We start from the raw sequence: 25172 nt of genomic DNA, 5'->3' as shown, positions 1-25172 counted from the left end.
CACTTTAATCTCACATCAAATTCACGAATGAGAATAAAAATGAACATGGTGACCTACGATTTTTAGGTTAATTAGTTAAAAGAAATCTAAATGGAATTCTAAATCTATCCATCTACCAAAAACCTGCACACTCAAATCATCATATTGACTTCAATTCAGCATATCCATTCAGTGAAAAGATCTCGCTAGTCCTAAATCTTTTTAGGAGAGCTAACAAAATTATTACATCGGAAGGGATTATAAACAACAACAAAAAGGTATGTAATTAGCATCTTACAATTTAATAATTTTTCCATGAGGATTATTAGAAGTGTACTAAAACAAGATAGTTCGGTACGTAATAATAATAATTCGAATGAAATGCCATGGATTGGTACTGCAGTTTTACTATACCGTCATGGCACAACAGAAGAACTCCAGAGGATCTTAAAACAACACAGAATTACAAAACAACCAACACACTTCGAAATACTTTAATTCGGTTAAAAGAAAAAATCCCATTCATGTCTACACAGAACTGCGTCTACAAATTAGGTTGTGTCGATTGTGAGGCCTTCTATATTGGAAAGTCATCTCACGAAATCCTGACTGGTGCCAAAGAACATATTAGGTACACAAAGAAACCTAATAATCCTGTAGAACTGGATAGACTTCAAATTAAATAGGCAATAGCAGTTCACGCCATTTTCAACAATCATCAAATGTATTTCAATAATATCAAAATACTACAAAAAGGTTTTTCCCATTACAAAGAAAGGAGAGTGGCTGAAGCGTTCCATATAATGCTTAATCCTACTGCTCTCAATAGAAAGGAAGGCCTCACCATACACCCTACTTTGACAATCTATCCTAGTCACCTAGTCTGATATTATTTACAATTCACACCATTACATTACAAATTAAACTCATAAAGTTCACACATTTTTCATCATTTACAGTATACACAAACACAAGTTTACATACATGTCGCCTTTGATTAACTTAATAAATGAGTATTTTTGTTTGTTGGATTATCAACGAAAATGCAGCTATCGAAGAACAAAATGCAAAAACAGCACACTTAATATACAAAGTATTCTTTTAGAATGTAATGTATGAGTCAAATCAGTAGATACAGTTAAATAATAAGCGCACACAACATATTTAAGCATTTAATGCAGTTTATAATGATCGATACGTTTAAGAAGACTATACGCAATAAAGTCTTTTTCTCACATTATAAATATCAAGATTTTTCTAGTTCATTTCCATCATTAACTGGAGTCAGTTAGAGAAACAATGGCATAAAAGCAGAGATCACTATACAGTAGTAATTTATTTGGTATAACGACTGAGAACCATGAATACACAGAAATCAAAAATGAAGGCTTTCGGATTTTGATCAGTGGGTTAAAGTAGCGTCCTACTAGTCATGATAACTAAGGGTCATATTGGTAAATACTAATGAGAAGCTACGAATTGAAGCACAACTACTTTTCATTACTACGTAGCAGTGTTAAGTTTCAAGACAAATGAATTAAAGACTCTTAGAGAATGCATAACTAAGTTATTGTGAACAACTTTCCAATATTAGATAGAACATTAAAACATCGAAATTTTATGTACTATGAAGTCTGACCATAGAAACTAAGCGTTTCATTGATAATTTTAGTTAATTGGATGGGACAGTTTGACCTTGTCAGTAGCTCAAAGGAATTAAAACTCTTGTCTTTCCAGAAATAAGGCGTCAGTTAAAGTTTACTTCTTCTTGATGTGTTTGTTGGGCTTGCATACTTCTGTCTGTGGCAATATAGATGTAACTACATTAGTTGTACATTATCACCTATGTTGTATCTATCCTTTCTGAATAACCATGTACACATAATTGTTTGCAAGGTCTTAATGATGCAACAACTCACGCACCAAGGATGGTGAATATAGATGGCTTGACCATAACTGCTACCGTAACTCGTGGGTTGAGTTCGTGTATCAAGATGATCCAATTAAACTACAATGGGTCACAACATCAATTCTAAAAGTTTCTACCATACCAAGGTAATCAGTTCAAAAGTGATAAAATAAAAAAAAACTATTCGCGGGCCGAAGGCGAAATCAGACTGTTCTGAAGTTTGATGGCAGTAACATATTTCATTCAGAAATCTGTATCTGCCTTCTCACAATAGAAAGTATGTGTTAGGAAACGTAGGTTCAGAAAATACCATAATTACCCTTCTAACACGAACTTCCATTGTTAGGAGTAAGAACCTAAAATGATGGAGCTAACGCAACAAAGACTACTTGATAAAACAGTGTGACTGCACTCGAGATACTATTTACTGTCCGAAAGATCACTTACTAAGTAGACTTTCCCTATAGGCACCTTAAGAAGTATTCTTCCGTATTGTCAGTCAGTCGCAAGGCGTACGTATGTATATCGGTTCAAATTACCATACCTCATTAACACAGCAAGATGAAGTTGTCAGGCCAAATCTGCAATTTACATGACCGAGACATAAGGATCGCCCACACACCTCTAATAGCAAGCGACATCATCTTGTTCATGATGCACCAGATGTCAAAGAGTACTTGGCTTAAATCTGACTATGTACAGCATGTCATTTATGAGTTAATTCAAGATTCAAAGATATGTCAGTTAAGTTTCTCAAATTCGTACTTGTGAGCAATTGGAAAAGTATTGATGCTCACGGTTGAATACATATTCAAAACTTAAGCTAACCTTTCATTTGAACACGGCTAGACGGTATTGAATGAAAGCGAGATTCTTTTTCTCATTACAGACCTATCAGTAAACATAAAAGCAATTTTTGTGAGTTGCTGAGTCGAGAATGTGGTATCAGTAAATACAATAATTTTCGTAGTTCAACAAAAATATATTACTTATCTAATGGTATGTAGCACAGCCAAATAAATTAAACAGAAGGGACGATTGGTGGTGGGAAACAATAATGTGAAAAAGGAATACATGATTTCAGTGAGAGAAACTGTTTTACTCACATATCTGAGTGAGTGAGCAAGGGCGCATACGTATTATATCACACTGTATATATAAGAGAAAAAAGCTGACTGAGTCTTAGAAAGGCAGGATAAAAGGGACAAGAAAAACGATAGCAATAGTTTCGCCTTTACAGGCAAGAAAATACACACGTCCAAAGGAGAAATGAGTGGGGAGGATAACGAAACTGAGAAAAAAAGCTTTTCATGAAATCAGGAAAGGAATGTGCAGATCTGATTACAATGGAAATGAAAAAAAAGAACGAGCCTTCTACACATTAATAATAATAAAGTCGTTTCACATTTTCATATCGACATATTCATTCACAAAAAGGCACAAAAACAACAGAATAAGCGCAATAAAACATGAACAGTGTATGTTGATGATGATTACTGTATGGTAACGTGAACAAATAAGTGATGTTATCGAGTAACTTACTATGTACCATCAAGAAATTTTTTTGACAATTACTTTGTTCAACAACCGAAAGACTGAAACTGTGATATGGACACGAAAAGTACACACATATATGTGTGTTTATTTGTATGATTTTATTAGAGATAAACAACCAAGAAAAGGTATGAATGATGAATTAATTTATGGGCTCTGGATCATAATTATCTTCTGCATATTTATCGTTCAATGGTACATAAATAGGATTCATAAAACCAATTGAAGCAGCGGTACGACTTAGGTTTAAAGCTGACAGTGTGAATTTATCATTTGATTTAGTTGAATGAACTATATTATTACCATTACTACTATTCAACTTTCTTGGTCCACTAGTTTGCAATGAAATGAGATTATCATTATTATGAACATCAGTTCGTATAATTGGCGGCTCAGATGACAGAAAACTATCAGGAATGTCATCAGTTGTCAATGACGATTCGGCTTCGTTGATATTATTATGATTATTGTTCACGATATCGGTGGTGCTGGTTGTACTGCCAAGATATAATGTTGTTTTACGTTTACGTGATGTACGATACCTATCAAATGGTTGGTAACGTCGTCGAATTTTAATACATTTATGAATACCGATACGTCGAAACAGGTAGACACTGAAAATGCAACATATAGTAATAAATATAAATAGCATGATTCCACTAGACCAATGAATAGATCGTCCAACTGTAGGAACCGAATATAAGCACTGAATTAGAGAACAATTCTATTTCAAAGGTGGAAAAGAATGAAACATTAAATAGATAGTATATGAACTGCGAACAAAATATTATTAGGCTGATCAGTGAAAAAATGAGTATTACTCAAATATAAAGTGTAATCAAATTATGAGTTCATATCACAGACCGACCCTAGTTAGGAGACTATTGGAAACTAGAAAGAAGTAGACAACTGTCGTATTTGTTATGTCCTAGGGATAATGAAAGCACGGGTAACTTTCGGGACCGATTAATGGAGGATTATTCTATGCATATTCTTATTGTGTAACTATTGAGTAATTAGATTGTGTATATCTATATTCATCTTTTATAAACTTCATTTTGACCTATGGATTATTATCATGTGAATTACTATCACTAAATAATATTCAGTTTATTGATTATTGTATCCCACGTTCGCAGCCACATTAGCCTTGATCTTGTACAAATATTATTTTCTATTTTATGGTGTGATGTGGTCTGTCTGCCTAGTATATAAACCGAGTATGCTTGAAATAAATGATTCGCATAGAAGAAGCTGTAATTGGTGTTCTTGACTCCATTGGAAGGGCTAGGCGGACAAGGGACCAATAAGGATGCTAGACTGCTAATATCAGTTGAACGTCATTAATTTGGCACAGTATTAGGATTAGAAAAGTCGTATGAAGATTGGTGGATAATTCACGTGATAAAAAGACGGACAAAAGACCACAACATATTTGCATATGGCCTTGTTCTTTTTATTAAATTCATAACAGTATTGTATGACGAAAGTCATCAGGAATGCACATTTGCGACCCAACTGAGGATCGAAAAAATGACTTTCAGGTCTCGCGTTGATCTTCAGAGTGGTGAGGCAACATTTAATGGCTTACATATCTAATTTCAGTCAATCTGTGATACTACGCAATTGACTGCATCACACCCCATATAGTTGGATTCCACTGGTCACGGCTTCACATTAAAACTCCAAAATCTACCTTTCGAAATTATTCACTAGTGAGAGTATAATTATTATGAGTGTAATTTTTTGCGATTATTGAATTTTATAGTTTATGAGTTATTCAAGTAAGCGAAGAAAGGTAGTTTGTAAGAAATCAACGAAATGATCAAAAGGAAAATCTAATGTTCGGAAGATAATGTCTATTGAGACTCAGCAATGATAATGTTTAATTGAGTAATAATGCCGATCCATGACATGATCAGTTTAAATTTACAAACCGAAGGTCTTAGATTCACGTCCCGGGTGTGGAACCGTGGATGTGTACTGTGAGGCGTTCCATACTGGGACGAGATGGCCGTCCAGTGCTTCCAGGTTTTTAACGGTTGTCTAGCATTGATCTGTTCATGGTTTTAATAAAAACTCAAATACATCTATTAATGTATTTTTATCACCTTCAACGACATGTCAAAACACCAAGTTATAAATGAATAAAATCGCGGGAACCAACGCCTCTATCCCGCCCATCTAGAAGTTTGAGTCGATCAGTCAGTCACTAATTCAATACAGATGTTTATTATCTCATGAGTAACAATGAGCATCACGGTGAATTAGTTTCAGTGAAGTACTAACGTATTTATAATCAAACTGTAATTAACTACTTATCTGCAAATGGATACTTCCAATGAAGTTTAGATGGCAAACTACATCCACATATTAACGGTTAAAACATATAAATATGAATTATTAGTAATATTATTACATTCATACATTAAATTATTAGCAATTGAATTTAAAAAATAACATGTAACAGAATGTATAGTTGTTTATTTTATTAAAAGGCGAAATTAATTTCAAGAGTAATATTTTCAGACTGAGATCATTTTGTCCGAACACAAATTATATATATAAACATGTTATGACCAACTATTATGATGGTAAAAAATAATTTCTAACCAACCTATAATATCCATGTACTGTATTGAATAATGTGTGTTTTCAATATATCATACATTCGTGTCCTTGGTTTATGATTATTTCTATTTTAATATGATTTTCATCATAGACTAATGTCCATTGGAAGACCGAAGAAAATGACAAAGTATTGCGACTGGAGAATTCCATTCAACATCTTCAACTCATTACAAGTAATTGAAGATAAATCTGAACTATAAGGGCAATGCTTGAACTACTCTTCAAGTTACCTTGTCGAATTCCTGACCTTATTTAGCCAGTCGTAGACAGAAAGTATAGATGAATGATGTTTAATGTTAGGACTAAGATTCACACTTTAAGATTAGAGTTAGGGGTTAGTGACCAACAGTTATGATCTATGGTCGCGATGTACAGTTTAAGATTAGGAGTAAGTTTTACGACCAGTTCGTGTAAACCCTAATCTTAAGTCTGAACTCTTAATTCATCCTAGTCTTAGCTCTAACCTTAAATATCAATTTTAACCACAACCTTAAGCATCTAACGATGTTTTCGTTAATAAAACTGAACGCCTAGATTCGACAGACAACATTCCGTTGGATACATGATTTTAACGTGACTTGTTCGCTTTTATCGGCTAACCATTCTTCTATTAATACTACCCAGGACATTTATGATTTGGAGTAATTCAAGGAATTAAATAGGTTGGTAATAATAAAGACATGCATCAATGAAATAAGATGAACGTAAAAGTAAATCTAGTTAGTTTAAGAGCTGGATTAAGTTTTATATGAACTATTGAACGTGCATTATTGGGCACTTTAAAAGCCACAAGCAAATAGTTATCGGGTGCTTTACCTTTTCTTTAAAAAAATATACCAACTGATTCTGATCTGTCGTGAAAACTTCGATTTCAATTTTTTTTATTTTAACAATATATACTCTTAAAAATAAAAGTTAAAAAGTTATTGTGTCAAAGGCTTTTTTTATTTTTAGCACTGAGAGAATTCTAACGATCCAGTTGCAATACAACTAACAGTCTAAGTGGCATGAAATAGTGTGCAACCTAACCTTCCATGTAAGTCACTCAGACTAGTAACAATATACTGCAGATTGATCGATAGAAATCGATCAGGACTAAAGGGATTGAACAAACATGGCAATGACTATTACTTGGTGATCAGTCAGTTGTAAATAATTTTCTTACAGAAGCTTAATCGCAGCCAGAACATCTCAATGGTACCGTATCGCACAGTGTGAAAGTGGGTGACAAAAAGTTTCCGATCCCATAGAAAGTAATCCGTCTCGTCAAGATTACAGATGACACCTCGATGACGAGTGAGAAGTAATACGAATGATAGATCAAGCAAGATTACTAGTCGACTACCACCAACCATTCAAGTCTTACTTCACATAGATTTTTATTAAATAAACTAATGAAATAATTACACATTGTATATAATTTTGTTTTTTATTATTATTCTGAGTTCATATTAATCACAATTTGATTGCTAATTGCTAACTGATTTGTTAAAAACAGCTAAACGTAATCACGTTTCAGTCATGTGTGACAGAGCTGATGATGCCACTTTAGCGGTCAAATAAATAAAAGCACGTGGATGAGGGATAATTGGGTTAATAGTACACTCCAATGCTCCACTAGCTGCAAGATAAAGATTTGAAGTACATAACCCAAATAGAGAAATCAATACAGAATATTAATAAAATAATACATGACAATTGTTGATACCTCAAACATTGGTGGATTTATACTGATGTAACAACCGAATTTGGTTGATTGCGTTTTTCCATCGTGTATAAGTGAACAATAATTTTCAGCATATGAATAAGTATTACTGCCACCATGAACCATTTCAGCAGCGAGTAAATGATTTCGTATAAAATTGAAATCTAATGACACATCAGTGAAATTATGATCAATTAAATCCCATCTAGAAAATTTTGTTTAACAACAAATCAAAAATTATTGATGATAACAATAAAAAAACTAGATGAAGTTTTTATTTCTACAAATATTTCTTCCAAATGGAAAATGATATGAGGCTAGATATATCTTGGTATGTTCATGAGTGAGAAGCTGTCAGTTTTTTACTTTCATACTGCCTCGTAGTGAAAGCCTCTGCCAGGAAATTTATACTCATTGCTTCCATATGGTGAATGTCTCCATAGTACTGACAACGTGGTAGCAAACGTACAAAGTCGAAACAGCGTTGGTAGGAAAGATTATCCAGAGAGGAGTGAGAAAACCCTTTTTAAAAACCAATGGTAGGGATAAACACTAAAATCTAAAGGGAACAGACAGCAAATGAATCTTATTTAATTGAAGGTCACCCAGAGCTATGTGTATCTCTTGAACTTATGCTCCTACCTTGTAAATCAAATGATCCGTTAAGACAGTTGACAACTGATTGATTTCAGCTACTTCAAACTAACCATAAAAATCTCAAATAAATACACGTATTAAAATTATACGGAAATAAATATCAGTCCACTTGAATAGTGCATAAATAAATTGAAGTTTCACAAGTACACTGCATTATAAACTAAATAACTTGTTTAATGAAAGAAATCATATTTGTCAACAATCTGTAGCTGTTTGGAAGAAAAATACTGCACTGTAGAATAGCTAAGTTTTATTTGTTTGCTTTAGCAATTCATTAATTAGGTGAACCCTGAGGTGTTAACATAACAACAATATTTATCGTAGTTGAAAATATTTGGTACTGCAAATCAGTCGTGAAAGTACAGGTTCATCCTTACAAATGTCCATTTTAGAGAGTTAATAATACAATTTACTTGTTTGAAATAGGATTGAAGGACTAAACAATTAAATAATTACACTTGAATGTTTTATTTTTTAATTTTAATGCATTCAAAAAAATTGCCTACAAAATGTTTGAAATTCATTGGTCAGTTACAAATTATCTTAAAATAAAATAGCAAAGAATAATTAAACAAGAAAAATACAGAATAATTATAAAATCAGAGCTCTGTAATTTCAAGAATCATTTGCTACCTATCACATAAACCAAAAAAAACAGATCAAAAATTCAGTCAGCGCGATAAGTAATAGTGATATAGACATATCCAATGAACACATTAGTAACTATATGGACTGGAAAAATTTATTGGATAACGAGCTGGCGTTTAAAAGCGATAGGTATTAAGTTAAAATAGTAACATGAACAAATGTGGAATGAGGGTAAATTTAAGTAATGAGCCGCGAATAAGAAGAAACACACGTTCCGGATATCACTGTTAGTCATAATTCATCAATCATTATTTTTATCTTACCTAATTCATAGTAATAATAAAAAAAGATATGTGAAGTATAACACCATTTAATAGACAGGTTCGATGAGAGTAACAAACTGAAACACTGATTTAATAGTTCAGAACACTGGAATTTAGTCTTTGGGTTAGAACGTTCGACATTTAATTTACCTAGTCAAGTTTGAACAGTCAGTCAGATAATATGACTTTATCTCAATCCACGTACTAATTGTATTTGAAACTTGGGTCATTCTAGAATTAGAACCTTACAACTTATTCCGCTTACGGTCAGTTAGAAGGATATCATTGTGATTTTGAGTTATGTTACCCATAGTTTCTAACTATTGGTTACGATAATTGGGGAAAACTTAGCTAGGTAATCTGCACCTAATATGGCATAATCCAATAACCAGTGACTCCGTGGATTAGATCATGTTTTAGTTTAAGCTCCCTTAACTTTCTTTCAACCGCTCATCAAGGTAGGTTATTGTGGAGCGTACTTGATATGTCTTAGCCATTTCAGACGATAAAAATCCACCACCTTTTTCCGATTCCGCTGGCATCATTGAGTGTAAATGACTGATCATTATGAATTGTAGGAAACAAAATTTACCCTCTTATACTTCTATGAAATCTGAATGTTTCATTTCCATATGATCACAGAACATAACAACACAAAAGTTTGGAAAATCAAACTAAGTAAAACTAAGAACATGATTAACTAGTATAAAAAGAGAGAAGAACTGAATTGTGAAATTTGGTTGAGAACTACCAATACCAATGTTGTTATTAATTTAAAAATAAAGAAACCAATCAACTAACCTAAGACATTGTCTCCCGGTAACAGACTGCATAATTTTTGTTTCATATATAACATTATGCTCAAATTTACTCATTGTTATCTTAGGGTTAAAACAATCAGGTCTTACTGGTTGATGATGTAGAGTAGAAGGCACATTGACATTTGGTGTATTACGATGATAAGATAATAATTTTGATGATGTATCATTCATCAAAGCTAATGTCTGACAAGCAACAAATTGATGTGTTTCACATGAACTTGCCAATTGAATACTGCCTACACCTGAATCAATTCTGTTATTTTCAAGTGCAGTGTATGGCGCTTGATGAAACAGATAACAACCACCTGGATTTTCACCCGGTGATTTATACCAATCTGTATATCTGACTGGTTCATTATCATAGGTTTCCCATGTCCAATTCTATAATATAAAGTTGGTAATTTGTTACTTTTTTTAAAAGAAAAAGTCGACGAATAAGGAATCGTGAATGCAAAATATTCGAAAAATTATCCAATGAATCTTTACAAAGACTGAGTTCTTACACGTACATTACCCATAAAAACTATGATGAATGATTAAGTGAGCACTGAATGGGTTCGCATAACCACTGTTAACAATCGACGTTTGAGGACAATCATAATTCTTTAAATGTTCAATAACAGTGAGATATTTTGCATTTCCAAGCACTTTTTTGTCAACGTAGTTTCAGTGACGTACATAAGAGAGTAGTCTTTATTGAGGACTTTGCTTTAATCGTTTAAAGCCATCTACATGTCTTTTGCAACGCGCCAGTGTAGCTTACCCCAACAAAGCATTAACTGAATAGCTGAACAGAAAAATGTTAGATAATGCAGATATATTGGGCAGTGAGATTCAGAAGTTCAACAAATTCCTGGACATGTATCTTATCCCTAATTAGTCATATTTCAACCTGGAGGTTAGTTCAAAAACCTATGATCTTTCAAAGACGTACAGAGAGAAGAAACGATTGGATAGCAACAACTTTTACAATTTTATTATATTACAATTCGAAGACATAGATCGAAGGCGATGTGATAATTGGACAGTTAATATTAAATTCAAAAATCAAAACGAAATAGTTATATAACATTTCGCACAGTTTCGCATCCGGTATTACCTCATGATGAACATTCAATGCAGAAATACCATTACTATTAATATCAATACTCCGTGAACAGAACTTAAACACTATAATGCATCTTATTAACTAATCTGTAATTTATATCACATCAACCTCTTTCGGCATTGTTATTAAAAAGATGAATGCTTAAAAGATGTTAGTCGTATTCAAGAAAATAAATTCGGTTTTTACACAAATAAAAGTACGGTTTTTCTAACAAATATCTACTCAATTGTGGTTTGAGGTATAATACCATGTGAACAATCTGATCTATTCATCAGTACCAGACAGATGTCCAGCTATTAGGTGGCACTCCCACTTATTTCGAACTGAAACAAGCACTAGTAACATTCAGAACAACTAACACTGTTAGGTTAGTTCATTCAGCAAGTACAGACTTGTGTACTTGACTTCAAGATGCGCGCTTAGTGTGAGGTATATTGTGAAACCAGCCGGTTGACTGAATTAAAATAGGTGAAACGGAGTTCGAGCGTGCGACTTCGTAGCTGTAGTAAGCATGTAAATGATATTAATCAATGTTAACCAATTTGCTTCAACCGTCTCCAAATTTCTGAAAATAGCAACGTTTCCATCATTGCGAAACGTCTCCAAACAAGCAAGTTAACAAAGTAAATGAAAGGGGTGAAAGAGAGATGAGGAAACAAGAGTACCAAGCAAGCGATCATCAGACAACTAACTTACTGCGTAGCAATCAGGGCAAGTAGTTGGTACTTTCAAAGCTGTCCAAACTGATTCACTAATTGGCAGTCCACCACCACTGGCATCACGTGGTTGATTAAGCCATACACGTAGGAAACTAGCTTCAAACACTGATGCAATTGTCAGCAAACTGACGTTGTATGTTGGAGTGCTTAAGTTTTTGCAAGCCATATTTGCTGACTAAAGTGAAAAGCAAGACTGAATTTTAAAACAAAAAATTGTTCCTATCGTTACTAAGTTTTGTTGTCAAGGATTTTTTAAGCTAAGTTACCTTAAAGAACTGAGACAAAACATAGTAATAGTATGTTATCAGAACATTATATATATCGGATAACCAGACGGATGCTTTAACCGGTTTACATATATATATATATATATATATATATATATATATATATGCTTTTTCCATATTTATTGACTACTCGTGTGTTTGTGAGGTTGCGAATTGATTTTTCCGACTTTTTTTACACCAATTTAGAAGCAACTATTCTGAACATGGTAGGTTTAGACTACCTGGTTGCGGCTTCATGAATTTGTAGTAAGATATTATTGAGGATATTGAGTAGCATGATGGAATGGATCAATTCTCTCTTTGTTTTCGCTTTAGATACTGAGTTTCAAGATTATTTTATACAATCAGTTAAGCGAATTCATTCTTTCTTCTCGAATCATACTGTTTATGATTTGTCTTATTTATTATCAAACTGTCATTTTTCTTGACATTTTCATCTCGTATTCATATGGTAAAGGGATTTTAACCGCTGCATATATGTGCTACGTTTTACGCTGTTTTTAACGACCGACTGACTGAACCTATGGGCAGTAACTTTTGAGTCGAATAAAAGTGAATTCGTTGGTTAGAATAAAAGGGTGATGAAACATCCCATTCAGCGTATTACTTTGTTTTTCAGTTGACATAGCACAACTGCTACTAACATAATATTAGTCTATAACAATATTATTCGTGCATCGTTGAGTAACATTTAGTGGTTCCTACATAATTGTTAGTTTATTATCTAGTTATTCAAAGAGGTCAGAATCCATAAAAACACTAGCACTTAGCAAATATCATCTCCACCACAGATCAAAGCAAAAAATTTGTGTAAACACTGTTATTCTCAAACATTGAGCAGTTAACATCATGAACTGATGTTAGTTGGACAACCACTGGAAACTGGGAAAAACTGGATAGCTCATTTTGTACTATTGTAGAACTTCTCAACAAAACGCGTCCATGACCCTTCCAAGGGATCGAAACTGGGAATGTCAAGTTTCGCGTAAAGCGGTTAGACTTTAGATCACTAAGTAGATATTCAATGGTTCAAATATATAGCTTCGTTAATTCATCACACTTAGATTGTAATAAAACTAACCAACAAGTATATAAAACAAGCATAAGACTTACAGCCCAATTCATTTTGGCGACATGATTGAACACACGATAACACATAGGTTGGGAAAGTTTTGCCATTGATTGACCTTTAACTTTCAACAGACCAGTTGTACCCAACTGGAAACCTGATGGACAATAAAATATCTCTGTTCGATACGGAGGAAGCAACATTTGATTTACATGTCTATTTTGATTAATTGGTGACGCCTGACATACACTACTTAAATAAATTGGTTCATCACAAGACCATTGAAGCCAAATTCCATTCAATCTAGGATCAGTTGAACGAAACATCGACGTACATAGCTAGTTGGCATTAAGACACGGTGTATGTATTTATGTGAATAAATAATAAAAAAGTAGATAAGAGCTGGTGCGAAATTCATTTCTGATCGAGACTTAAGAGAATTAAAAGAAAAGTACATGATACAATCAAAAAAATTAAGTAATATATATATGATCGAATGACTGGAATATGTGACTAGAAACTATTATTATTAGATTTTATAACAGTACAAGATAACTTCATTCGATGATCAATTGATTAAGAGATAAATTGTAAGATATTTTATATTGAAAAGAATTTCGAATTATTGAATATAACTCGGTATGTACAAGTATATATAAATATATATATATAACTTAGCGATGTTATAATGACCAGAAATGTCTAATTAGTTTATGTACAAATTGAAGTATGCTAGCAGTGAGTAGTAGATTAAAATTATGATCGCTAATATCAGTCAGACAGTATGCTGTTGACAACACCAACTGTTGAGTATAAAACTTTAGACAATAAAAACATTCTAACTATACGTGAAAAATTTCAATAAAAAACTTGTGATACATTAGCTTAATAAAAAATCCGGTCTAGTAAAGTTTTTTGAATTAAAATAAAATTAAATATAATGTCGATAAAGGGAGGATGGGAATTTTAGACAGAAACATCTATCCAAAACGAAAGGACGAATTATTTTAAAAAAACTCATATCATTGAAGAAAAGAAAGAATGAAAACAAGTATTTCATTGATTTAGATTTGGAACCGTGTCTTCAGTCAAATAAATATGATCATCACACAAATCGGAATCAAGAAATCTATGCTTTCATGAAACAATTCAACAGTTCATAATTTCGAAATCTTTCTTCAACCTGCTGATATGCTTAACAATGAAGAAAGTTGATGTACACGATATCGATAGATCCCGATAAATACAAAAACCTGATTTTTTCAAGTACTGAACACTTTATTGAACATTTTCAGTTCGAACAAAAGAAGTTAACTGAGATTTCGCAGTTTCCAGCAAGTGTGTCAATGACACAAACTCGTTTAGGGTTCACAATGGTTACTACATAGTTCGATCAACAGCAAATTTTTTTATTCAAAGCTAATCGACATATAATCTCGAAATCAAGTGGTTGCAGGACACTTTGGACAACTAAAAGACTTTAAGCAGAGATGGATAGTGGCTAGCAGTGGAATCCAGGACGCGCGTTTCGTCCTATTTGAGACTCGTCAGCTGGATGTACCTGCATCTCAGAGTTGATGTTCACCCTGGGACTCGAACCCAGTGCCCTCGCTTCAAACGCCATCGCGTTATCCACTCGGCCACTGAGTCCTGATAGCCACTTGCTTGTGCGATGGGGTGAAGTTTAAATTCATTTAGTGTTGTTTGTTTGAATCTTCCCATCGATGTGTTAGGACTGCAACTGGTCAGTCTCTAATTGGCATATGTGCATACTGTGCGTATTGCCTCGATATAGCCTTAATTCACAAGCATGGTAAGCAGATGGATAGTGGTCTGCAATATCATATTTATATTATAAACATCAGTTTTATTTTGCATAACAGTATTACAACAATTTAACAAAATTATTTTTTTTATGCAATTACTAAACACAAGCACATGCAAGTGGCTATCAGGACTCAGTGGCCGAGTGGATAACGCGATGGCGTTTGAAGCGAGGGTACTGGGTTCGAGTCCCAGAGTGAACATCAACTCTGAGATGCAGGCACATCCAGCTGACAAGTCCCAAATAGGACGAAACGCGCGTCCTGGATTCCACTGCTAGCCATTATCCATCTCTGCTTACCATGCTTGTGAATTAAGGCTATATCGAGGCAATACGCACAGTATGCACATATGCCAATTAGAGACTGATCAGTTGCAGTCCTGATACATCGATGGGAAGATTCAAACAAACAACACTAAATGAATTTAAAAGACTTTAAGTTAAATCTCATGCGAGATCACAGGTATTCCTATGTAATATTATTGTAATTCAATTGTCAAGAACACGTTACTGCATTTAGCTGTGAGCTATATACTATGTGTGAGGAGCTAGTGATACCACCAAATATTAAAACCAGATTAAGTGGAGTGAGCCTCAAACCTGAGAACTGTTGAAAGAAAGTTGGGAGCTTTGACCTTTGTGGTGTTGTACATAAATATCCACTAAAGAAAAATTACGATAAAAAATTTTAAAGAGTCACTTCGGTCAGTAGGAACAATTAAGTAGTTAAGAAAAAACCTCCAACTAAACTACACTCAGTCCGTATCAGTTTGAGCAGTCAAGTGATATATTATTACCGTTTACATTTTTTTCGAGACCAGGAGTACCAGCAACGATTTGATTAGTGAGATTAAGATTTGAATAGATTTTCTAGAGACGTAAAACTAAGAAAAACGAATGTTGGGTATTATTATTTGGTTAATAACAAGTGATAAATTAATTAGAATAGAGAACCATGAAAATAACATACACTCATAGATTTCAACTTAATCGAAATAGTTGTTCGTGAAACGAAAGTATGACTATACAAAGAAAGCTGATGATCTCTTATAATTGGTTTGATGAATTGAGGTTTTTTACCATCTGCCCAATCGTAACTGTGAGAATTATGTGATAAATTACGGTACAAACCAATCCATACTGCAGATGATTTTTCAGGTTCAAGATTATCTAGGAGACTAGCTAGAAACTCTGAAATAAAAAATATAAGAGAGATGAACATAAGAAATGAAAAATATATGAGTCTCCTCTATTGCACTAAGAGACACATATACGGAGGATGAAACTAGAGTCTTGTATCCCAACACTGTTAACTATGAAACAAAAAATAATTAACATCTACCAGCGGAGATCAATCATATGACAGGAACTCATTGATAGACTGGATCTATGCAGACATATCACATGTCTGTGTTCAGATGTTATTTCAGAGGCGAACAGTAGGCTAGAGATTATAAAAAAGGCATGCAACTAGCTAAAGCCAATTATACACCTAGTTGAGGTCTTAGCCTATATTTCCCAAAGTCTAGGTCAGAATACAGAGAGAAAGAGTTAATCACCAATACGCACATAATAATTATTTTATAGTATAAAATTTCAGAGTACTTAAATGGGTGAACTATGTGTTAACATCGTAACAGATAAGACAAAACGGCTTTGTTTAAGGCATACATTGATCTCATATGTCATAAAATCCATAATGTTCTGGAATTAATGTTTTATTAGTTTCTAAATATGTTTAGTTTTTATTTATATCTTACATTCTAACTTTTGTTCAATAATCGACCTCTCTTGGCTATTGATCAACTCGACCGACGGTCAAAACAATGCACAACACAATAAATATCAATGTACACATGAAGACAAAAAGCACAATTGAAAACATTCTCAAATTTAATGAAATTAAATTAATTATTCAGCACATTGAGATGGTGTTTAGAAAGATCGCATGTTGAATTTAGTTTAACATATGTTGGTTAAGGAATAATACAGTATCCATTAAACAAAACATGTACGTGAGATATACCCTAAATCAATGACTTTTTTTATCTAAAATAAGGAATGTACAATTAGGTGACTCTGGAGAACTAAGTGGCTCAATGAAAAACATAGTAGTGTTTAAATTGATAAGAATTTGTTTTGGGTCTCAAGGGAAACCCGATATATCCAAAAAACAAGTCCCAAAGAGGATAAAACGTGAATCCTATATTGTTCGGCTGTTGTTAATTGCTGTCTTTTAATTCTTCCTTTCTTGAATCCAGTCCAGGGTTTCGAAAGATATCAATTCCTTATGATGGTGCTTTTTGCGACTTAGCATCTAACACGTTAAAGTTAGTGTTCCTATGATCCCATTCTAGTTGTCCTCCATTGTAATGTCTTTTTCTCCCAGTTAATCTTGTAAGGCTTGGAACCTACTGCTGAGGGTTAACTTGAATTCGTCGAGTTTCTCAGTATCTCTAAGGAAGGCTGTATTGAACCCCAGTTGTCTAGTGTTTCTTTAGCTTCATTTTTATCTTATCAAAAACCAGGTGGTGATATGAATCTATTCCAGCTCCTCACTTAATTCTGTTCTTTCAGTAACCCGATTTGTTAGTGATACATATATGATCGGTCTCGTTCCCTGTAGTGTGATTACGTGAGACCCGTGTAGTTCTATGTATGTGTTTGTGTGGGAATAAAGTATCATATAAAATCATTCTGTTAAAGGCACATAAATCTGCAAATCTCCTTCCTACCAGTCAGTTCATGTTGTCCCATGATATCTTCATACCAAAAGATAGTCAGATCATTTCCTGGGCAAGTCTCTACGATCAACACCAGTGTATTATGAAACTGGTCTTAATTGCCTTCATTGCTATCATACGTGTGTGCACAGCACTGGATAAAGTTTATTTTGATCCATTTCTTCTTTGTTTTGAAAGATGCTTTGATGATTTTGCATTCATGAGATTCCCATCCTATAAAGGCTTCACGTGTTTACTTGTAAAGTATTATTTGAACTACTTTTGTGTGTGGAACACTTTCTTTTCCGTAAATAGAGTATAAAAACATCTCTCCCGAATCTAATCTTTTCTGTCCAGCTTGAAACCAAAGGGTTCCACTTATTCCGAGAACCGGCAACTTGCATCTCCTCCTTTCTAAAGCTATTTGAATGGAGTTTCCGGTCTTCCAGATCGCCCAGACATTTTATGCACCCATAATAATCGTTGTTCTGGTTGTTAGAATGTAAACTGGATTCGCAGGTTTCTAAGAATCTCCACTTTCACCATGAGGCGTCATAATTCTTCGAAATGAAGATAAATCAACTCCCAATGCATAGTTTAAATGCTGTATATGACCTTTTCTAGTCGGCGATCTTTATAGCAAGGTTGTTTTTCTATAGAATGGGGTTGCAAACCCCATGCCCAAACTTCCACCTGTATTCCGGCTTAGGTCCGGCAGTAGGTCTATATATGCAAGAAAAAAGCCCACTTCCATCTTGGAACCCGCTGACTGGGAGTAATGAGTTTCAGGTCACCATACCAGTACACTATTTCACCTGCGAAACAAAATGTCTATAATAAAATAAATAATAATTGATACGTAAAAAACACATTTTTTCTTACGCTGATCAAGTCCGTTGTCGATACGGGCTAACGATCCATTAAAATTTGTGTATGGTTTCACAATCTGGTGACAATTGTCATTGGCTTCACTCCAGGTAAATTTATCTGTAATCAACTATGTACAGAGGAGTAATTATATATATATATATATATATATATATATATATATATATATATATATATATATATATATATATATATAAAGTGGTTAATGCTCAGTTACCATTCGAACCTAAAAATGTTACACTTCTACAGGAGATCAGTAACGGTCAGTCAGTCAATCGCAACACAGAAATCGGTAGCCATACTCAATTAGTAGAGAAACATGAAATTGTCAAGCCAAATTTTAGAACGGTAGAGATAGCAACAGTATCAAAGGCAATAGAGAAGATTAGAAATCAAAGATACGACTTAGGAAAATATAAATTCGTAAAATAAAGACAGAAAGTCATGAGAAATTCATAGGTTTGGAATGTTCGTGAAGAAAAAGAAGAAATGCAACTGCACCATCGCAAACGATTTTGAACCACTTCGTTTAAAGTTATCAATCCCAGTAGGGGTTCGAATAACTTACAAGTAACTAACACTCAGTGAAGTGAATCTGAATCACATAGGAAGTGCAGTTACCACAAGACTGAAAGTAAACCGTGCTGGCAAGTGTCAACTTGAAGAAAATGTAGGGGGTAAATGAGGAATTTCTAATGACTTCCTTTTCCCAGCACCGAACAGATAACTAAAAGGTAACCTTCTACAACCACGCCCATGTCTAATTATTATGGAACAACGAAGTAAAGCATGTACATTGTTTGAACATGAAGACTCTCATTTTTGTCCTCGATAGGTGTCAAAGTTTGAGTTGCATTATCAAGAAATGAGCAATAATATCCGTTTTATAGGTTTAAAACCTGTATCGTCAAGTGTTACGGTTGTAGATATTTGCTTCAGTGATTTGGATGTTTTAGACAACCATTCTGTATAATGCAGATGTATATACTAACTAGTCAGTGAATGGGTTCTCTAATTTAACATCGAATAAACTGTATAAGCATGACCATCTACGTGACTGGTAATCAGGTAATGAAACCATCGGATCAAACAATCAATATTTCAACCTACAAATAGGACTGCAATAACGTTAAAACCATACTGTTTGTGTCTCAAACATCCTTGAAGTATTAGGTCAGTTATCTGCATGGATTTTGACCGACGTCATCAATACATGGTTGTGCTTTCAAAGAAGCCGAATTCTTGATTTAATGGAATAATGCTTATAAAATATGCTGTGGTATTTTCAACTAAACAACATGCTTTAACTCATGTATATGCACGTTTGTGTTGTAATGATTACTGAATTGTATAGCATAATACTATGTAATGTAGAATAGTATAGTACAACATGAATAAACACGTAGCAATATCCGATAATCAAGATTACCAGCCCCACAGCTGAATGAATACGGGATCACAGTCATTTACATAACACTGAAATAACATTATTATTATCATAACCCTAACTATACACACTGTTTATCAATACACTCAACGTATGAAATAATTTACTTGTAACGTTTATAATTAGTAAAAGAAAAATTGAACAAACTCAAAAACTCCCGACATTTCATTTCCAGTGAGCAGAACAGAAAAATAGAACATTGTTAAATTGTAGGTGGTTTACAACAAAACACAAAACAATGATGACAGAGATATGATTAAATAATTATGACAGTATTTATAATAATACCAATCTATTTGTACACACAACACTAGGTGTATAATTTGTACATATGTATGCATATGCACGGTTTCACTTATGTGCGTAACCGATAATGTACAAATACATTGGGTAAAATACCATTGTAGTCGTCTGCTAATTCACAAAATTCCATTGCATGAAATAAGGCGGAATTTTTTAAAAACAGCAAATGGTTATTCACCTCACAAGAATCGAAGATTATGGGTATGACTGAACGTTTGAGGTGTATTGAAAAAAAAACACTAACTCCAGAAATCACCCAATTAGGTTTTAGATATTGGAGTTCCTGGAGGCAGTCAACAAGGAACTCTACGGCTGGATTTCGTGCTAGTTGCCTCACCCCAGCAGCATATATCTGGAATCTTAGGTAGGATCGATCCCTTTCGTTTAATTTGCCGCTCCAATCAGTTAGTGGTTATGTCTCTTGTTGGAATACAAAATAACCAAGATGTTCAAAACACACGGAGCATTATTTCGCTAAACAATCAAAATAAGCGTAGTCGATGAGCACCAACTAACAATAAGCCATAGAGCTTACTGTCAGTCGCTACCAGACAATGAGAATGTAGTGCAACTAATGTTCAGATATGTCAGCTATCGATCACATTCAAACTTGATAACTAAAATTCAATCAATATTGAGTAGGATGTTGTTAAGTAATCAATGACTAATTAGTGCACACTATAAACAGAATTACTTAATGTGTAGATAAAAGATAAATATAACAATAATAATTTACTTGGAAACAACGGTCACGATGGAATCGGAAACCAGGAGGACATGTTGGGTATATTAATGAATCAACTGTAGTTAGGTCTGGTAACGTTGTAGATGGATTCAAATTCAATCTACATATAAAACTCAAAGACGGTTTATTACATGGCATAGCTTTCCAGTTTATTGATGAATTAACTATTAGAATAATAGGAAGAAGAGAAAATGTTCTTTAGTTATAGTGAAACAGATATATGTGTAACAGTGTCTAATTACAATTTTGCTCATGTTATTCAGAAGTTTGATGAATATAATGAATTTTTTTCATAAAAATATTAATATAGCAAGCTGTTATAAAAAAACTAAGTCAAATAGTATTTCATTAGGGATTCTAGTTAGTTTCAATTTTAATTTATCCTAGGTAGTTGTAATTGTTTGAATAGATGGAGACTGATTTCGAACTGGGAATATTCTCATTGGTTTTTAGTAAAATTCCGTTCTCTGAGCTGAATACTTTCGCTGTGGATCTTCAATTGTTTTTTTCTGAACAACATCATCAACACAAACTTCAAATCGGTTTGAACAATTCGCATTTCTCCATATGCAACTCTCAACTTGTCTTGACAATCTCGATCTTGATTGGTTATTGCTGACCTTTAACACTATCAGGTCTATTAGCAATCAACAAATGCATAGAAATCGATCCAATTTATTAGCCAATCAGAAAATTCATGAACGAATATAGAACCAAGAATCAGATCGGAGGGAGATAAAATCAAAATAAACAGGGAGATAATGACAGGTTGTAGGTCAACAATAAACAATTGAAATCGAAGACAAGTTGAGATAATATCGTCTGAGTTAAGGATCCTACATGAAACATATTAAATGTAAATATTAATCTCTTTATAATTTGATACAACTCATGAACTGTGTGACCATATTGTTTCACAGAAAATAGAACCGAAGAGCTACCAAGTATTGTGGTAAGTACACCATTTAAATCATTACAACTTTGTAGTTTACTAAAGCACATATCCAGCCTTATTCAATCAGCGTGATAGCATAACAACCATTAATAGTCATAGGACCGTGTACCTGTTCAATTTTATCAATATGAATGAACCACGATAATCCCTGATTGTTAATGTACACACAGTTGACAGCAGTAAACCGAAGAAGAAATTATCTCTGAGATTAATTAAAGTTTACTGAACGTCTTATGTTAATTCCATTACTTAAAATAAACGGATGAAAATTACGTTATCAATAAATGAAAATATGAATCCGAATTTGAACACAAGTTCATTTCCATAGTCTACATTATGAACTGACAACTGTTGGAAACTACGAAGCGCTGGGTAGATATTTCTTCCTAGTATAAGACTACTCAGCACAACATATCCCCGACCTCCCTGGAGAAGATGGATGGATAATATCCAAAATTAATCAAAATTAGAAATGTAAAGCGTTGTGTTTCAACTCAATGGTTTAAACATTAAGCGTTGATTGAGTGGACTGAAGTTCCTAGGTTCGATCCTAAGTGAGGTAGTGATAAGTAGTTTTATGCTAGGACTTCGTAGTTATCCAGTATCTGTTAGTTTTCCAATGACTGTCCAATCAAGGTGTGTCTTCGAAATAAACTATTAAGTTCAATAATATTTGCAAGCTCCGCATAAATATTTGGTTTTTTTTTTAATCGTAATAAATAAAACAAACCTGAATCCAGCGCAAAACAATCTTGCATGTAGTGTCTCGACTCTTTACTGATGTCCGCTGAAACTGGTATATAATTAATATCAGTTTGATCAGACCATTTGTAAGCAAAGTTTGATTCATACAATCCAATCCAGGTAGTGCGCATTGATTGTGAATTTCGATGGATAATTTCAGTCTAAACAAGGAATATATTTTTGTGTCAATATAAACATTTGTAATAAAACGCATAGACTACGTACAAGTAGCATGACTAACTGTAAAGATACATTTGTCTTACGTTGAGAAAAAAACCTGCTGGCTTTCAAGAACCATAAAATATATGTATAAAGAACGGTACTTCAGTTCACCTTTAAGAATAGAGATCATGTAATCGGCTGTTCGGTGGGGGATTTAATAGAATGGGTCAGGATATATCAGGGTACTTAAAAACAGGATTAAAACGGAAGCCATATTGAGATTACATGAGAACACAGATAAGATTGTTGATTAATAGGCTAGTATCAGAAATGTTGAAAATGGAGGGTTGGTTGTAATCTCGTTTCTTCAAACGGATTACCTGTAGGATGATGTTAAAATTAGAACCATTTGATGATTGTTGATCGAAATATGTTAATTATGAATACACCCGTACAAGTCGGGTGTTTTCTGAAAAATAAATATTAACAATGAACATCCAAAGACTACAACCTTCAAATTAATCTAGCAAAAAAATTTTTTTGAAAAAAAATCAGGCATAGACAATATAATTTGAGAAGGAACAAGGAGTGAATAAATCTGAACCATGTCAGTCAGTAACTCCAACTATTACCAACGATAGTCGCGCAGATCCTAACCAGATAGTTTGAACCTACTCGTATGGTGGTTAAGATCTGTAGTTAATAATTTCATGAACTGATATTGTCTTGGTTTACCTTCCCCTAACTTTCATCACAGATACGCCCTCGAAATCAGTAAACATGTCAACAGGTTGCCAAGTGTTTTTTCTTGAAATTCACACTCGTATACGTATCAATAATTAAGGAATAATTACAAAACAATCATACTTACAATTTCATTTAACTCAGTATATGAATGAATTGAAACAAGATGTGCATTAGCGTGCATATTACGACAAATTGATTCAGCATTGCTCCAATCTATTGCATCATTCAACAATTCACTATAACAATATGGACCAATTTTACTACGTATTGGGAATGATTTCTCGGTACAAGTTGTAGTAATAGTAGTGGTAGTAATCAGTGGTGATTTGATTTCTTTGTTAAATTTAAGAGAGAGTAAGAAAATTACCTTTATAAATATATTGTTAATCAAAAATAAACTTAATTAAGAAGTGCATTACATATACAGTTTCTTTTCGAATACGTTTTTCTACGCTTCTTCTGTTTCATTGTCACTAATACCGTCACTATATACAGCGAACTCTGGTATCTCACTGAGATGAGGTGGGGTAGCAACTTGAATGGAAGGCCATATGCTCCAGGTTCCAAGTTGTGTGTCGGCTGACTGGAATATAATTCCTAAAACAAATCCAGTCCGAAATAGGCTTAAACGTTTTTATGTTTGAAGCGATTAAGAGTTCATCTAATTTGAGAACGGAACAGAGTCTCTGTGAGCAAAGACCAATAAGCTGGTTATTCTGACGCGTCCCAGCCCAGCTAACAAGAGAAGTTCAAGATCGGAAGAGGGAAATATATTCCACAAGCAATCACAAGACGCACAAATCAAACGCATATATACAGCACAAAACTGTCCTTGGGAAGCGTTACAAAATAGCATACAAAAAGATATAACGAACCAATAGTGGGAAATACAACATGAAGGTGAAAATGAGCGCTTTTAGCGTGAAAACAAAAAATTCAAAATTTTAAAATAAAATTACAAAAATAAGGCATTTACCAACTGAGTTCTAGGGATCTAACATCCCCAACAAACTAAAATCGACATTTTTAAAACAACAAGTTGCATATGTAACTTGGGATCTAATGCCTTAGAACTTATGTGTTTAGTTACTAATTTTCAAAGATACCTGAGGATTTTCTTACAAATACCTATGTACATTATTAATCGAAGCAGTAATAGACTTTCTTTGTATTTCACAGTTGAAGTCACGAGTCGATCTAAGCTGGTTTTATCATGTTAAAAGAATGAGGTAAGAAATTCGACGAGGATAGAAATGAACGAGATTGTCATTTTTGTCATGGAG

At 33.6% G+C, this 25172-nt stretch overlaps 1 protein-coding gene and 1 non-coding gene across 2 annotated transcripts in view; one reads left to right on the top strand and one right to left on the bottom strand.

Moving 5' to 3' along the window:
* Positions 1–2853: 2853 nt before the first annotated feature.
* Positions 2854–25172, bottom strand: part of Smp_169560 (subfamily M23B non-peptidase homologue (M23 family)) — a gene marked incomplete at its 5' end in the record, with an annotated part of 56711 nt that continues 34392 nt past the window's right edge. Inside the window, 10 exons of the mRNA XM_018799947.1 lie at positions 2854–4166; positions 7782–7983; positions 10148–10548; positions 11972–12169; positions 13395–13688; positions 16146–16366; positions 18781–18895; positions 21273–21445; positions 22967–23141; positions 24014–24222. Coding sequence (XP_018653809.1) covers positions 3585–4166; positions 7782–7983; positions 10148–10548; positions 11972–12169; positions 13395–13688; positions 16146–16366; positions 18781–18895; positions 21273–21445; positions 22967–23141; positions 24014–24222 — 2570 coding nt within the window. The 3' untranslated portion in view covers positions 2854–3584. The remainder of the gene's footprint in view (positions 4167–7781; positions 7984–10147; positions 10549–11971; positions 12170–13394; positions 13689–16145; positions 16367–18780; positions 18896–21272; positions 21446–22966; positions 23142–24013; positions 24223–25172) is intronic.
* Positions 15309–15374, top strand: Smp_tRNA_01464_Gln_TTG.1.1. The gene has a single exon. It is a non-coding gene (tRNA).

This window comes from Schistosoma mansoni, chromosome W, assembly GCF_000237925.1.
Source record: "Schistosoma mansoni strain Puerto Rico chromosome W, complete genome".
NCBI lineage: Eukaryota > Metazoa > Platyhelminthes > Trematoda > Strigeidida > Schistosomatidae > Schistosoma > Schistosoma mansoni.
Note: the sequence above shows the minus strand (reverse complement) of the source record. Positions and strands in the feature narration are given on the sequence as shown.